Here is an 18,107-nt window from a genome sequence, read left to right as displayed (position 1 = left end):
AATTATACACTAATAGAGGAGTTTCCTAGTTAAATTCTTATTTACATTAATACACATATGAATAATTAGTATATTGTGTTATTGTACAATAATTTACGCATCCATGTTGGCACGTCAATGAATATGACAACTCATGTGTTTTCATATTCATTAATTGACAAGATAATACATCATTAGATACATGTCTAAAGTAATTATACGTTGACAGAGTATATTAATTAAATTCTACAAATATATGAACAATTTATGCAGATAAAATATGTGAAATATTTTATTCCAAGTGAGGTTTCATAAATAATTAAGACAAATTATAGAAAACTTCAAGTAATTGCTATTGCTATATTATATAAATAAATGCTTAAAAAACGTTAGAACTCACAAGAATCTAACAAGTATGAACGTAATTTAATTAGTTCTTCAGCTTGATGAATGGCAAGCTGGGTTTACAAGTTCCTCAAATGTAGTTATCATATGGCAAATTAGAAATGAAATTTAAGAGCTCACAAATAAAAAATGTTTCTTCTTCACAGGGTGAGTGGGACTCGAGTTCGATCGCTGTTACAATAATTACAACAGAGTAGTATAATCATATACGGACCGTGCAAAAACCATGTGCCTAATTTTCTTTCTGGTATTTCGAGCCATGTAACTGATACATTACAAGCTCTTGAACCAAGCCTATAGATACACTGAGCATGATGGCCACAGAATGGCAATATGAATATGAGCAATCCCTTAAAGGCCGATTACAATTCCCTTAAAATCGGCCAACCCTTTTTTAAAATCTCGTTGATCTTTGCATCAATTTGCTTTTGGATATTTGGAGGGCAAAGCTCAGCTACATATCCATTCAGTTTTGTTGCCAGGTTTGATCTCTCGAGCTCCTCTTCAGGCAGGTTCCCAATTAGCTGAAGAAGGAAGGTATTTTGCTTGAGTTCAAATTTCTGCATATTTAGAAACACAACATGTAATGTCGGTCAGTGATCTAACCTATGTCTTTGACAAGCACCTTTTTGACCTACAAAAAATCGAACTTTCTGAAATCTTCAACAATTAGACAAAAAAATGGATTCAATTTTCATTCGTACATAGATGGTTTTTTGCCACAATGACAAATCAATTAATTAATGTACAATTTAGGGCCAAATAAGTTAAAGCTCAGGGAAAGTTGATTCCAAAGTAACTATTTTAACTTTTGCTAAAAGAACCAGAACACTTTTTTTATTTCTAAAGGCTTTTTCTTTGTATCTTATTTAAAAAACATTTTTTATTTAATTAATCCTCATGCTTTTTTTATTTTTGCATTTAATCCTCATGCTTCATATCTTGTTTTAATAAAAAATGAGCAGTAGCTGACCTAAAAAATCATAACAAGAAGTAATAGTTCCACCGTTTTTGAATGCACAACACAAACAGGTGGATTTAATGCTCTAAAAAGTCACAAATACAAGCAAAGCATCATGAATCCAAATAGAATTGTCCTCAATACCAAGAATAATGGCAGACCTGCATTACAGTGAGGAAGTGCAAGTGCACCCATCATTTTTAAAAACTCGCAACTAAAATCTTTATTGACAGAAAATTACTAGTAAAATCTACATTTTTGCATTTTACTTCCTCAGTTTATATACTCCCTTCATTTTTTTTCTTTTGATGTTTTAGAACTTCAACTATATTCCAAAATATTTGATGTTTTAGTATATTTAATATTTTTTTCCCAAGTTTACCCTTGTTGGAAAACACACCATAAACTATTAAGGAGTTGCGACCTTTGGCTTATCACATGTGAATTTAATCATAAATAAGGACATTTTAGTCCAAAACATACAAATATTTCTATGCTTTAATTACTCCTTAAGACTTGTGCCAAGAGCTAAAACATCAAAAGATAAAAAATGGAGGGAGTATATTTGAACCTACTGACCCACGGTTTGTATATTCTGCCCTCAGTGACTCAAGGTTTAGGGTAGGCCTATGACAAAGAATATGGGCGGTTGCATATCTATAATGCACGTCTAAACCAAAATTGGTGGTGTATTCGTATCCAATACCAATATTCAATCAATACTACGGCAGCGGCATTCATATTTTGGCATAGTCCTTAGTCTTGTGTGGGCCATGGATGCCCACTGTCCTCAAAATAATGTTACTTGAATACACTGAGAAACATATTGAAGTATTATTCAATATGAACTGTTGCACCTATATCTTCAAATTTTGACAAAATCACTGTATTACTATTACTGAACCCCATTATTGAAATTGCTCAGGATACCCTTTTTTAGCTTCTAAAATCCATTTCTTAGTTGAATTCTTATCGTACTAACTGTAATTAAAGAATTTAGAAGATATGTTCCGCCCAAAAAGGGAATGGGTTAAGGTTATGAACTTATAATCTGATGATCGAATCGATTCCATGATTATAAGTTCATTCCATTTAGGATTATGAGTGTGTTTTTTACATATCTCTCTGTAACCCTGTGTCACCCCCTTTTGGCTTTTATTGAATCAAGAAATACTGCATTTTATCGGTTACTTGTACCCAGATCTATGCAAACATAGGAGAAAATGCTTATCTTACGTCCCTTATACATTAAACATTATTTTGGAAAATCAAACCTGGTGCTCAGGCTCTGCCGGATGAAATGTTCCCAGTTGCAGAATTTGAGTAGTCACAATGCTGCTTCTTGACCTGGTTTGCTCCTGTTCTTTGCTGACAGAAGCCATTCTTGATTCTTCAGTTCCATTAACAAAAATAATAGATCTGTCAGAATGTAAGTATAGTGTTGTTCAGTACTTATCACATGGCATGAGATTGAATATGAAGGAATATCACAAAGAACTGCAGCAGTGCAGCTGGCATCATACTCCTACCTGTACTGATTACCCACATCAGGACCTTGGCCAAACACCTGCCTGGGGTCATGACTAGACCAAAAAATATCAAGTAGTTCCCCAAAACTAATTAACCGTGGATCATACTCAACCTGCAATGTATTAGCAAACCATAATGGCAAAATCAATAAAAACATCCAAGTTCAACTCATCATATCAGTAAACCAACAAAGTTATATTAGATTATAAGATGTAAGATGGTTAGTGAATTTAGCTTTTCCACGGTATAAAAGAAAACGACACCACAAGTTGAATATAACAAAAAAATATCAAAAAATTAAATATAGCAGTAGTCTGCTTTACATGAATTCCAGAATCAAGGCCACTGCATTTTGGTGAAGCATGTTTCACTGTTACCTTTATTGAATGAATAGTTAAACAAAACCTGGCCTTTTCATGGACCTAGTGATTTCAAATCACTTAACAAATATCACAGTCATTTCCATCCAAGACGTGAACTGCCAACCATAAATTATTCCCAAAACATGATCATTCCATGTTTTATAAAAGCCTAGGACTGTACATGTCAATCCAGGTGATAAAAGAAGCATGCAAAACTTCTCCAAACATTCATAAAGGGTGCCTGAAAATGGCACCCTTTATGAACTTTGTCAGGACCATGGCGTTCTTTAGATATTTAATTTTGTTTCAGTGTTAAATATAATTAGCTTGGCAACCCAAATACAATCCAAGAGCAAGAAAAACCAAACTTTCTAAAATATACCTAGGGGCTAGGACAAAAGAGCCTATTTAGATACACTTCTCAACAAAATAGTTAGGGAAAAATTATTGAAGGATCTTGCAATGCGGAGCCTTTAAAAATTATTAGGCTCTTTATTTCAACTTTTTTAAAATTTCTTCAGACTTGTAATGATTTTTACTATGGATGTGTTCGGGTTGTGGATTACCTTATGAACAACTTATTTAAAGGATCTTGCAATGATGAGTCTTTTAAATAAAAAACTTCTTGCATAAGTTGTCATCAGGTTCTTCACCTCAACCTTTTCAAAATCTCTTCAGACTTATAATCAATTTTACCAAGGGTGCGCATGGATCAGCTGGTCTAACCAACTAACATAATCAACGCATTTCAGCGAGCTTATAGGATTAGCTTATGACAGGTCCACAACTTGCTCTCTACTCAATACTCATTTCAACAGATCAATCCTAATTTCTTTATGATTATAGAAATAGCTTATACATAAACATTTATTCAATAAGCACTTAATTAGGCTATTTACTTAGAATGCACATACGCAACATAAAGAAATATAATAATTTCGGTAAAATTGATAAAAATAAAAAGAGATTGTTGAAAACAAGAACCTGAACGGATTCAGCGTGATCACCAAAACTACGATATTCAGGATTAGGTTTAGATCCACCGGAATAACCCACCGTGGTCCTCACAACACCAGGTAAACACCCGAACACAGCTTCAGATCTCCAGAAACTTCCGAGAGCGAATACCGCGGTTTGCAAGCGTTGTTGATCGGGTTGTTCTCGGGCGGGTTGAGCGACCCGATCCGGGAACCTGATACAATTTGCATTGTTGATGAGGAATGCAATGAGGATGATGAATATGGAGAGAATGTAATAATAGTTGTTGGTTTTCTCTGAAAGTTTCATTTTGGTTTTGTTGTGGTTAAAAGCGGAAACTGAGGAGTGGGGAATAAGTAGAAGTTGTCTTTTTAGGAGATGAATGTGTGAACTTTTGAATATGGTGGTAGATTGGCATTGTGTCGTTTTTGTCAGCTTCCAAGTCGTTTTGGTTTCTTTAAAACTATTCAATTCAATTTTAAGAAAGAAACCAATTTTTATTCTATTAACTTAGCTTACTACGATCATAGGTGAAATGAAATGGATTCCACGCAATAATAGTTGTGGATTGTCCCCGATCATGAATCAACGATTAAGACTCAAAATATGTGAATTTGCAACGCGGAAATAATCGATAGATTTCTTTTCAATGATCGAGATTACCTACCGTGTGGAGTAATTATAGGGTTAGACAGAATTTTCATGAATTAAAAATAGTTTATGGATTACTTATTACATATTTTTACGAAATTTGTGAGATAGTGATAATTTAGAGATTAAATTGATGATTTATTTATTTTTTATTTTTTTTTATGTTAGAAATGTTACTAAAACACAAGAAATGGACTACATATTATGGCATTGTATTACACCGTTTCAAAAAACACACATGATATTAATAAACGCACCTGACTTTTCTCCCTTCTACTATCCCTCAGTTTCTTGTTAAGACAAACAATTTCTTCCCTCGTTCTCATTTTCTTCATCAAACAAGCAAAAGAAGGTATCATCACAAGAAACATTGACGGTAAGAGAAACTCAAATAAGACAATATGTCACTCAGCACATAACAAGATGAAAAGTTGTCATTTTTCCTCCAACACCTAACAAGACAAGCTCTCACTCATCTCTAACACTAGGATGTTCCTTTGTTCCTCCTTTTCTGTTTCTGCAGGTGTTTTGTTTGTTGGTGGTTTGTGTTGTTTGATGTTATTTTGTTAGGAGATTTTTATCTTTGTTTGAGCTTTTTGGTGTTCTTTTGGGCCTCCCAGTGTTTCTTTCCCGTCTTGTTTATTGGGGGGGGGGGGGGTGTTAGCTTTGGGGTCTTTTGACGGTTCTGTTGGTGTATCTTGCACAGTTCTTTCTTTATATATACTAGCTTTCAGACTGACACTCACGTGCTCGTCTGTCCGTCTTTTCCACTGCACTAACACATATATACTTCACTTTGTTTTTTTTTGTTTGTATAGAATAGATTAATATATAGTTTTTCATATAGACACATATATTAAAACACATATAGACACGTATATTAAAACACATATTTCAACGTAATCTATTTTTTAAAGGTGTCTATTGTGCCCGTCTTCGTCATTTTAAGTGTATGCGTGATTTTTCTGTTAAGGAGAGTGTCTCAATTATTGTCTTTTTCTATTGAGTCGATCACTGGGATTGTGATTGAGAGAAAGTGAGTAGGGGATCTCATATCTAGGAAGAGTCTTAGATAGAAATTGCACGGGTGGTGATTAAGTGAGAAGCTGGTAGACTGAAGATAGTTTTTATGTATGCTTCAAATTAATACTGCTATAGTGAATTTTCTTCCTAACTTTGTAGCCTCCAGACGTAGGTGAAGTTGCACCGAACTGGGTTAACAAACTACTTGTCCTGTTTTACTTCCTGCTTTTATTTTTATGTTTGTTGTTTGTTATCTAGGTTATCACGATGTCTTGACATCCTTCTTAACATCGTGTATAACATCTTTTCCACGTGCCAGAATTTCATATCGTATTAGTATTAAGGGGTAGGGAACAAAAAAAATCAGTAGATATATTAAAAAAAAAAAAAACACACACATATATATATATATATATATATATATATATAGGGAAGGGATATTTTGACTCCAAGAGTAACTCTTTATGTCTTATTAATAATCATGTGCATCATCATACTTGATCATTCTAACAATATTTAATTTTCATTTTTCATACTCAATCAACATTTATGTTTTACTCACAATTTTTTTTTGGTCAAGATGTTTTATTGAGAGACAATCAGTTATTGGTGAAAAAAAAAAAATATTCTTACATTTTATCTAATGTTTATTTAGAACAGAGCTTCGGTCTACCCTTATATATAAATAAATTGTTTTCAAGTATATATATTTGTACAAATATAAATTGATAAAAAACTGATTAATACAAATACATATATATTTTTTTATTTAAAAAAAGTATATATATTTTTATTAATTTTTATTTTATCGGTGAATTAAAAAAAGTTGTATTTAATTATAAGTGTAATGTTTCGTCAAAAAATAAATAAGTGTGATGTTTTTTACCAGCATGAGTTTATTTTTTAAGAACTTTAATCATAGTTTAATATTTGAAAAGTTAAAAAAAATATTTTGACATTCACTAATTGAAATATTCATTGTTTGAGATTTTACGTAGTAAAAATCACATATTTATCAAAATGACATCTTTCAAAAATGATTTTTATGAAAAGTTATTTGAAATAGCTATTTTTTAGAGATTTTTTCAAAATTTTAATATAAAAGAATCATAACAAAATGATGAAATATTTAAAATGACAATTTAAGATAAGCAATTCAAACTAACTTTTCATTTGAAGCTTTCCGTAAAAATTTCTTTGTTAAAAAAATTATAACAAAAACATATTATACTATAAAAATCTATTTTAAAAAAAACTATAACAAACGGGCCAAAAATTGACTTCTTAAAACACGTTTTTCCCAACATTTTTAAATATTTGTTGTCAATTTTTATTTCATTTGTTGTTGTTGCTTTAATTTACATTTCATATAAGTAGAAATTATTGTGATTTTTTTACGTATTAGTTAATTTTTGGATTATATTCGTTTTTAGTATCTACAACACTTGCTATTACTTATATTCGTTACTTTTGTATTCACCAAAACTTGGTAATTGAAATGTGAATTTTAAATGATTTTTTAAATCCGTGTTATCAATGTGATTTAAATTGTCGGTTATGATATTACATTAAGCCCAATATGCAAAGACATTTTAAGTCGGTTATGTATCCGACTTATTTGTTTTCTTTTAAAACCCTTTGTTGCATAACTAATCTAAAAGGCTATGTTAAAGTTTTTTTGACACAATTTAAATCGGTTTTAAGTAACAATTTTTTTAATCGGTTTTAAATAACAATTTTTTTGTCAAGCCTAGTGGCTAAAAATTAATCTTTTGAGATGAATAAACGGTGTGTCCAGAGTTCGAAATCCTACCCTGACACTTATTATACAATGTCAATATCAATTGAGTTAGATTTACGGAAACGTTTTGATAATAGATTTAAAGGGCTTGTTTCAACACTCTTTGCAATCAGGTTTTGTTGAATTATGAGTGATGCATATGATTATTAATTAGATTTATAATTGGAATAATATTAATCGGTTGTTATTAAGACGTGGGTATTTCAATCTCTTTGACTATGTCATATTATTTATAAATATCATGCCATTCATTTTTATGTTATGAACTTGTTCAAAGATCTATTCTTTAGTTTTCAACGTTGTTGACTCTGTATCTATGTTTGATGTATTTTATCAATTTTAATAAATGAATATTAGTTTTTTCTCTTTTATTTTGGATAAATGAATATCCGTTTTCAGTAGCGCTATGATGATCTTGTGATACCATTGCTTCAAATTGGAGGGTTAGGAGGAGGTTAAGATCGATCTCAGTTTTCTATGAGTTATTTTCACGTATAGATTATTTTCTACAATATGTTATATAATCTATTGTTTGTGTATATTTGTACAGTGTTACTGAGCATAGTCTCTGCCAAGGAGATATTGAAGAACATTTGCAATGGTTTATACCTACATATATGTGATACTTTCAAAAATGGAGAGAAAATAAAGGTAAATTCAACAACATGCGTCCACTCCTATAGTCATTACATGTTCTAGTTTGAGTTTAACTTATAATTATAATTAAATCACGCACACATTGAATCCGTTTGAAGGAGATGACAATTAGACTATTCGTTTGACTGCATTACATTTTGATGATGAAACTAGTAGGTGATTGCTGTCTTGTTATTCTTATGAAACTTTGATTTGTAAAAGTTGAATGAGTTTGCATGAATGAATATGAGACTCCTCTGACCATATTTTTTCTATCCTTGAATTAAATTGTTCAGAATTATTTTGTGTATATTGAGGATTTCTTAGTTCTTATATATTATATAGCACTAATTATGCATCATTTACGCTTTTCTGAATCCCAAGCAACTTGAACTATCTTGTTAATCAGTTGAAGACGATTTTTATACGTACAGTTAAAATTAGAACAATGTTTGGTGAATTTTCTTGTGTTGTGTAAGCAGGATCCGTGGAGGGAAAAGTTGTTGATATGGGTCTAACAAGGACTACTTTATTAAGTAACGAAAAATATCTTTAGCTACAACCCCAAACTCAAAATTTACTGATGAGGTATTTTCTTGTAAAATTTGTTTTACTTATTGTCTTTTGATAAGTTGATACATTCTATGTTTTTTTAAATTTGCATGCAAATCCTATTATAGAAATAAATATCTTCTGTCCACCCTTTTACGAGTGGCATTTTTGTAGCCTATACATTTGAGTATGTTTTGTGTTTTAGTACTACTATCCCTATGGCCTGAGAACTGATGGCAAAAACTTGAAACTCTAACTTAAAACTTTCCTTTTTATGAATCTTTTTATTGCAGGTAGTTGTGAATCAGTCACAGGTTGCTTATAAAGCAAATCAAACAACAGTTGCTCTGAAAAGTGAAGATCTAAGAACTATTGACTTGATATTAACTGAAGTAGCAGACATGCTGAAAACTAATGAAATTGTTTTAATGAGCTTTGATCCGCCGTTTTGTTGTTTGTCAAACATAGAAAAAGCACATGCCGAATTGACTTTTGCAATCTTGACTTGTGGGGTATTAAAAAAATATAAAAAAAAAGAAAATAAAGAAAGTACCCCACAACTCCACAACTTGGAGTTGTGTGGTACCAGAAAAATCTAAAAAGTAGGATAGCTTTGTATTTTTGTAGATAAAGTAGGGTAGGAAAAAAAAAATTCTATGCTCTGTTTGGTAAAAAGAAGCTATAAGCTAGCTGATAGCTGAAAAGCTAGCTTATAGCTGATGACTGATAGCTTATAGCTTATAGCTGAAAAGCTTGCTGATTTAAATTAAAGTGTTTGGTAAAATTAGATTTTGAAGTTACTAAAAAATATAAAATGACTTAAAAGTACATATATATGTTTAATATATTATAAATTTAATTTATAAAAACTTTTAACCTTTTTTTACCCATAAATATTTTAACTAAGAATTTATCTTAATAAATTAAATTTATTTCAAAATATTTTTATAAAAAATTATTTCTTTTGATTTATATTGGTAAATATGTTCAAAGAAAAAAAAATAATGATAAATATTTATATATATTTTTTTGATGGAATAAATAAATATTTAGATATGAATTTAATTGAAAGAGACCTTATAAAAAAAATCAAATCTAGAACAATATTGCACTATTAAAGAACATCAAACACACCTACGAATCTGTACGATGCATTTTTTTGGGTTCTACTAGGTCACGCTTGAGGTTACTACTAATTTGAAGAAAAAAATAATGAAGTAAATTGGTCATTCTGCCAGAAGTATAAAGAAAATGGGGCACAGATTGAGGTTTGCATTGCAATAATATCATATCATTTATTCATAAGTCAATGTGACCAAAAGTTTATTTAGCTTATAAATTTTGCTCTTGAAAACATGTGTATATGTAAAGAGTAATGATATTTGAACAACCATTTCATACAACTTTTGGTGACAACTTCTTTTTCTCTTTTTTTTTATTGGTTAAAAACAATGGAGAGAGAAAAATGAAGAGAGAGAATAAGAGGATAATGTGAGTATGAGAGAGAAAGTTGTCAAAAAATTGTCACAAAGTGGATGTACGAATATCATTTCTCATATGTAAAGTTGGGTATATTATGTCTCATATTTTGATGAGGTTTGCTTCATAGGCTCCTGATTGTTTAGAATTTAGTGAAAACACATATATGAAGATAGCTTCCTATCTGTTCTATAAGAAAAAAAAAACGTAGCGAATGATATGTTTTGATAGATTGAACAACTCAAGGGGCACTAAAACAATATTCTATTTTGATAGCTCAACCAATTAATTATATCTGATCAACAAGTAGTTCATCGGATTTAAATTCATCAGATTAGACTTATTTTAATAACTCTAGTCTCATTTTGGTAGAGTAAGAATAATTTGTTTTATACCTAAGAAGAAAAACAAACAACAAAGATACAATATAAACAAAAACTTAAATCAGTGACGAGTTTTTTTTTCTATCTGCATTGGTTTAGGTTGACAAATGCACAAACAACCTTTAATAATGATACAACATATGTTTTTACATGCTATGTTTAATTATCTTCTTGCTACTCTCAGTTACGATTTTAAGCCATTTACAAAAATATGGAGGATGGGTAAAAGATAATGGAATTCGTTACTTTTGTATTCACCAAAACTTGGTAACGAAAATGTGAATTTTAAATGATTTTTTAAATCCGTGTTATCAATGTGATTTAAATTGTCGGTTATGATATTACATTAAGTCCGATATGCAAAGACATTTTAAGTCGGTTATGTATCCGACTTATTTGTTTTCTTTTAAAACTCTTTGTTGCATAACTAATCTAAAAGGCTATGTTAAAGTTTTTTTTGACACAATTTAAATCGGTTTTGAGTAACAATTTTTTTGTCAAGCCTAGTGGCTAAAAATTAATCTTTTGAGATGAATAAACGGTGTGTCCAGAGTTCGAAATCCTACCCTAACACTTATTATACAATGTCGATATCAATTGAGTTAGATTTACGGAAACGTTTTGATAATAGATTTAAAGGGCTTGTTTCAACACTCTTTGCAATCGGGTTTTGTTGAATTATGAGTGATGCACATGATTATTAATTAGATATTATAATTGGAACAATTTTAATCGGTTGTTATTAAGACGTGGGTATCTCAATCTCTTTGACTATGTCATATTATTTATAAATATTATGCCATTCATTTTTATGTTATGAACTTGTTACGTTGTTGACTCTGTATCTATGTTTGATGTATTTTATCAATTTTAATAAATGAATATTAGTTTTTTTCTCTTTTCTTTTGGATAAATGAATATCCTTTTCAGTAGCAAAAAACTATTTTTTTGTTGTTCAAGTATGTCGATCATCATAGAACGGAAGAACTAGTTTAACCCTTTGCTATTAAGGTGGGACATATACATGCATGTAAATTGAAGGCTTTAACTATCCATTCATGAACCTAACATATGTCCCTACAATTTCTTCAGCAACCGAACCCACCATATGTGTGTTCCTTTCACTCAATTCATAGCAGTTTTTAAATTTGAAAAGGAACACGGAGGAGCCTTCTAATCAATACCAGTGTCCTATCTCTTTGTACCTTTGAAGGCAGATAAGGTAGTGACCGCATATTTGAAGTAGTATTTTAAAATTATCTGGAGTTTCCTCTTGTTTTTTATTTATTATAGATACAATTTTGAATATAAAGTCAGCCTTAAATTAATTATATAAATATTTGGGTAGGGCATGGTGTGATGTTTACTTTATATACACTACCGAAACGATGAGTACTCACGTACCCGTTTTTCCGCTCTTTTTTTAGACTAACGTTTGAAAATTATTAACAGCGATTTCTTTTATGAAATTTTGATTTGGATTACAACTAAAAATATAAATGTTTGTTACTTTCAAGTTATAACAAATCAAACTAATCATGATTATTTATTTCAATATAACAAATAAAATATAATCTAAATTCTAATTTTTTTAATGACGCCAACAACGATCTTTATTATAGAAAAAATTGTAAAATGGTATAATTGAGATAATGAAAAAGTATGTATAAATACAATCATCTAGTTTGTTACACTTTTTCAATGATAAAAAAATAAGCAAAAAAGCAATCACTTATATGGCTGAACTTTAAATAAGCAATCACTCTATCTAAAGAAAAAAGTTAGAAAGGAATATAATTTAAATGAAGTATTAGAATTGACTGAAATTCTAAAATTTTCAATTAATTCATCGAAACACACTCTAAAAATTATAATCTAACATTGCTAAGATTACAAGCGATGAACTTCACTTTTCTTTTTTTTGAGAATATGAACTCCTACTTATAGAGGGAAAATATAGAGCTAAAAACATTCCACACAAAAACAAAAACTATAGAGTTAAAAACTTAATTATCTTATCCTATTGTAATCAAGTACACTACGGCGTGAGTATAACTTAATTATTTTGAGTAGAACTTAATTATTAATTACTTATATTTTAAATGAAGCATAATATATAGACAAATTAGTCTCGACAAAAAAAATATAGACAAATTAATATCAACATGTGTGGATTGATTGTAGACATCTTAATCAAATGATAAGATGTTCAAACTTTGATTATCGTGGATAGGATCATAGGGAAAATTTGATTGAGAAAAACTTATCTTGTGTTTTCCATTACGAAATTATTATTTTTTTGACAAAAACTACGAAATTAATTATTCATTTGTTCATGACAGAAATTAATATAGTTAAGAAAATACATGCAATATCATCTACCTATATTACAAAAGGTGGTGCAAACTTTATCTAACAAAGATAGCCAAAATTGAGAAGTTAGTGATTATCTTTTGACAATTCATTAATGATAGAAATATTTTTTTATCTCTAAGTTCTACCACAACCGGTAATATCAATATTGTTACCAAAATATCTTTTGCGGTATCTTTAATTCACACCAAAATCTTTTACTTTATGCATGGGTTTATAATGATGTATGTCACTTTGTCTATAGATTTTAAAAAATATTGAATTTTCCTATCAAATAATATTGCAATAAATAGGTTAGGGCCAATCACATAGAAAAGTAAACATAACATACAATTATTCAATTATTTATGCTAACTTATGTCTTTGAACACATATTAAAAGAATTTAAAAATGGCAATTTTGTGTTGAATAGAACAAATTTTAAACTTTTAAGAAATTAAATGCATTACTTTTAAGAGGAAGTTTCCACATTAATTTTTTTATAACTTGGATCTTAAGGCACATGTCAATACTTTTTGTATTAAACTCTAATTAAGTTTTGTGGTTAAGATGATTGTAAACTAACAAATCAGTTCCTAATTCCTTGTCAGTTGTCCCTACATAATCAGTCGTAGTGGCTAATCAATAACTTAGAAACCGAATTCAAAGTTCCCAATGTAGAAAAGAAACGTATAGGACCACGGTGGAACTCAAATCATAGCCACTTGTTGCAAGAATGTGAAATCCGTACTCACATGGGAGTTACTATATGATCTAAATCATGTTGGAAAATCCAAGTTGTTCATAGCTCAGCTCAACCTTATAATAAATCCAATTAAACAAAGAAGATATTTTGCTCTTTTATGGGGCTATCATAGCAAGGGTAAGGTCTAAAAGATTAGGGTTATTTCACACCTTAATTATAATTGTCATGACTCATCTATAGACAATGAGGCCCCACTTTATGTTTGCATCAAATTAATGGACAAATTACGCATGCTTTTTTGTCACATAGGTCTATCATTTATTTTTGATAAATCAATTTTGAAAGGACTGAAGAGAAGGAAACGATTTAGGTACTACTTGTATATTTTGTATTGTATAGACAAGTGTACTTTGTCGTATATATGGAGTGGAAAGAATATATGAAACATTACTAATATTATTGTTAAGAATGTTCATGTTTGGATCTAGACTCTCTAACTTCCTTAATCATGGTGAGGACTTTGAATTCAAAAGTTTCAATTGATTGGAGTTTAAGTCACAATGTTACCGTCCATAATAGTTAATAAGTCATGTATGTTCGTTTCATTCTTGCGTTAATACTTAATAAACATAAATTTTGTTCAACTTACCCCTTAAAAAGAAATACTAAATACGTCTTACTAATAATTTATTTTATATCATTACATTTCAACAAAATTTTATATTTTATTATAATTTATTGAATGAAATTCACGAAAAGTGGAGAAAGAGAGTGTGTTTTCATTATACTCCATAATGGGAATGCCGATTTAGTATGATGCCAAATATGTGAATCACGTCAATCACCCATCAATAACTTGTGGATGGTCTTACTCTTATGAGATGAGATAACAACAAACAATCAATCATTGTTATTCATTGATGCTTTTGCAAATATGTAGGACTTGGATTCTTTGTAGCACCTACCCAGTTACTTGCAACTCTATGCAAGAATGAATTTCGGCATTTTCAGATCAAACGGTTTATATTAAACAATCAGTAAACTAATTTTAGACGATCTTGATCATTGATTTAGATCGGATGGTTGAAAGTTATAACTCCATGACATAGTTCCAATAGGGGATCCAATTTGGAATCTTTAGAGAAATCAATTCAAATTTTGAAATAAAAATGTGAATGGATAAATCTTATGGCGTGTGCTGATTTTTCCTAAACAAAATCATGACTCCGGGAATTTCTCCCCCTGTTTTGGCCAGTAGCATTGTTATTCATTTAATTTGGTCCTCCTTTTTATCCGAAAGAGATAGAGAAGGATGTAGCATAGTGATCAATTGGGTAGCATGCATGATCAATCACAAGACGTACATAGTACTTGTAGTCATAACCTTAACCAAGCCAACACATTAATTATTGTGGTAAGAGTTATTTTGATACAAAAATTCTAAAATAATCTCGAATTGCACACTCATATATTTAAAATGGTCTTTAACGTTAAAATAGTCCTTCAATGTTGACTATAACTATATTTTTATAGAGAAAAATATGAGAATAAATAAATTTTTATTAGGATTGATACGACAATAAATAAGTATATCGAGGTATTAACGGAACATTTTACACGATGGACTATTAGATTTACACATTTAGGGACCAAAATGACTATTATTTCACTAGTTATTTCACAAACTATTGATAAGAAATAAATAAATTTGCAGCTTAAATTGAAATTTAATTAATTGTAATGCTAATCAAATTTTCATTTTTACATTTTATTACATTTTTCCTTTACAAAATACATTGTAGGCATTCTAATATTCACGAAAAAAATTAGGCATTCCTCCAAGAAAATGAAATGGAACAAGTGTGAAAAGGAATAAAACAAGAATGACATCTGGTGCCACCTAAATATTGTCTTTGACCATAGAAAATGAAGCTTACAAATAATAATAGTTTGCCCTCCATCCCACGTCTCTTTCAAATGCTAACCTTTTGCACGTTATAATGAGAAAATTTCATGGTTTTCGAGTTGGATCGACATGGGAGGTTAAAATATACTTCACGTTAGATTAAGACGCCTCTTTCATTCAATAGGTCGATTTTTATTTAACCTAAGATTTTTTACTCACACTTAACACACCGATACTAGATGAGAATTTTCAGACTAAGTCGTTTTAGTTTTGATACGACTATAATGGCTATTGCAATGCAATCGTCAAAGACGTCTAAACTCCCTTTGTTGATCACAAAACTTTTTAAAACATTGCCTTGTAATACTTGTTTGAGATTTCTCAAAAACCTAAGACAAGATGCTAACGTGGATTTTGTACTAGTTTTAAGTTGGATATCTTGGAACTCCAAATTCAACATGCATGGTGGAATTTAGGAATTGTGAACCAAAAAATAAAGAAGACTTCTTTTAATGGTTACAAATTTGAATGTTTGAAACTCTTTCTTTGAAAGTAACAATTTCTAATACTATTCATCAAACAACTAAATCAAGCAAATGCAACTGAAAACAAAACAATCGTGTAAAATTGGAACAAATCTTTACTCATTAAGAATACAAATGGCACAACCAAGGAAATTTTCTTGGCATGTGTGTGTATTACAATTAAAAAAAAATGTAGAAGTGTTAATATTTCCTTAGTCAAACCCATAATCCACCACTTGACAAAGGGATTCATATTGATAAACCTCACTATGATCAAATGTGCCAAGCCCTTCCTTCTCATCATGGTTTTAAATGCAGTCGCGATTGCGGTTACACTGCAAACTTTTATATTGTGGAAAAATGGAGAAAAATGTAGCCAATGCGATCGAAATTGCAAAGACCTAGAAATCCTTTATATTTGCGGTTGCAGACTGCAATTTAAAACCATACTTCTTATCTGATCAATGAAGTAAGAAACTCGAAAGCAACTTCATCACAAGGAATGGTAAGGCCCATGTCATGATTGAAGCCAAATTCCTCCTCAGCTCTTTGAAGCAATCTTTGAAATTGTGGATGAGGCAACCATGAAATTGGAACAATATATCTTGTTCTATTTTCTCCAACATAAACAACAAAATGACCTTTTGGTACATCTTCAGGAAGACTCTCTTCATTGTAACCATTTTTCTTTCCAAAACTTGAACATCTTTTAAGAATTTGCTTGATAATAACATCTGGTTGTGGTAGCTTGTTGGATTTTCTAATGGCCATTGTTGTGTTTTGTGTTTTTTCTCTTGAAAAATTGAAGTTTTGAATGGTGGTGTGGTGATTCATGGAGAGAGGGATATATTTATGGATGGAGATTGGTAGTGTGGAAAAGAGAAACAGAGTTAGAGAAAACATAGTCACGTGGATGTGGGGACATGTAGCAGACCGTACCTAAATTGCTTCTATTTGTCAATGCCACAGTGGATGGTTGCAAATATAAGAAAATCTATCAAGCACGGACACTCTTTGGATTATGCGTCTCCTGACACGATACTGACACTTGTAATTAAATTGAATTATATGATTTTTTTAAAAATTATTAGTTGTATCGGTGTGTCCGTATCTGTATCTGTGTTTCATAGACGAAAATATATTAAAATTGAAAATATAAGATTAAGATTAGGAAAATGAAAATATTCAAATATTTAATATATAGTTTTGGTCAAGGAAATAAGAGGGTGGGATGTCATAAAGGATATTGATGTTATGGGCATGAAAAATTGAAGTAGTTGGTTTCATACATAGGGCAAAACATTGAAGTATACGGGTAGGACTAACCTGAATAAAATTTTAACATTATTAGAATTAGAAGGGAAAACAAGTTCCAAGTGTAACCCCACTGGAAATCGTTTTGTCTGTTGCTTCCTTAGTAAGCAGTGTGGGCCACTTTTTCTCTTGAACACATATTTCTGCCAATTTTTTGCTTATCATTTATCTCAATTTCAAAATGTGAAAGACTCTTGCTCCTACAAAGTACAAATTAAGTACTTAATTTTAGTACATGTTTAATATTTTAGTGGATTTGCTGAAAGTAACGGTGATCTACAATATAATAAACAATAAACATGCACTAAAAAGGTAAACTATAGCATTGTATCAATTTTTTTTGAAGAGGTTAAATTAGCCCATCCAAATTGACACCGGAGATAATCGAATATGAGACCTTGTGGAGCATCGTATCAACTTAATCATTTATATAGTCAATATTTCAAAAACTAAATTGAATATTTATTCTCATAATTAGCTCAAGAAATTATACACAATCAATGAATCAACTTACCAATTAAGAGATACTAATACCTGTTTCGTTTGATACTTTCATAGTGGTCCA

General features: G+C 30.3%; 2 protein-coding genes across 2 annotated transcripts; both read right to left on the bottom strand.

The window, feature by feature from the left end:
* Nucleotides 1-384: 384 nt before the first annotated feature.
* On the bottom strand, nucleotides 385-4,708 carry LOC11409696 (peptide methionine sulfoxide reductase A5). Its single transcript, XM_003629292.4, has 4 exons — nucleotides 4,222-4,708; nucleotides 2,875-2,987; nucleotides 2,620-2,764; nucleotides 385-944 (listed from the first exon to the last, which is right to left on the bottom strand). The coding sequence occupies exons 1-4, from the start codon at nucleotides 4,522-4,524 to the stop codon at nucleotides 747-749; spliced, it is 759 nt and encodes a 252-aa protein (XP_003629340.1). The 5' UTR covers nucleotides 4,525-4,708; the 3' UTR covers nucleotides 385-746.
* An 11,600-nt stretch (nucleotides 4,709-16,308) lies between these two features.
* On the bottom strand, nucleotides 16,309-17,060 carry LOC11410290 (auxin-responsive protein SAUR50). Its single transcript, XM_003629290.4, has one exon. It carries the CDS (start codon nucleotides 16,997-16,999, stop codon nucleotides 16,682-16,684), a length of 318 nt encoding a protein of 105 aa, XP_003629338.3. The 5' UTR covers nucleotides 17,000-17,060; the 3' UTR covers nucleotides 16,309-16,681.
* Between the last annotated feature and the right edge of the window lie 1,047 nt (nucleotides 17,061-18,107).

This window comes from Medicago truncatula, chromosome 8, assembly GCF_003473485.1.
Source record: "Medicago truncatula cultivar Jemalong A17 chromosome 8, MtrunA17r5.0-ANR, whole genome shotgun sequence".
NCBI lineage: Eukaryota > Viridiplantae > Streptophyta > Magnoliopsida > Fabales > Fabaceae > Medicago > Medicago truncatula.
The sequence above is the reverse complement of the archived record's forward strand: the minus strand, read 5'-3'. Positions and strand labels throughout refer to the sequence as shown.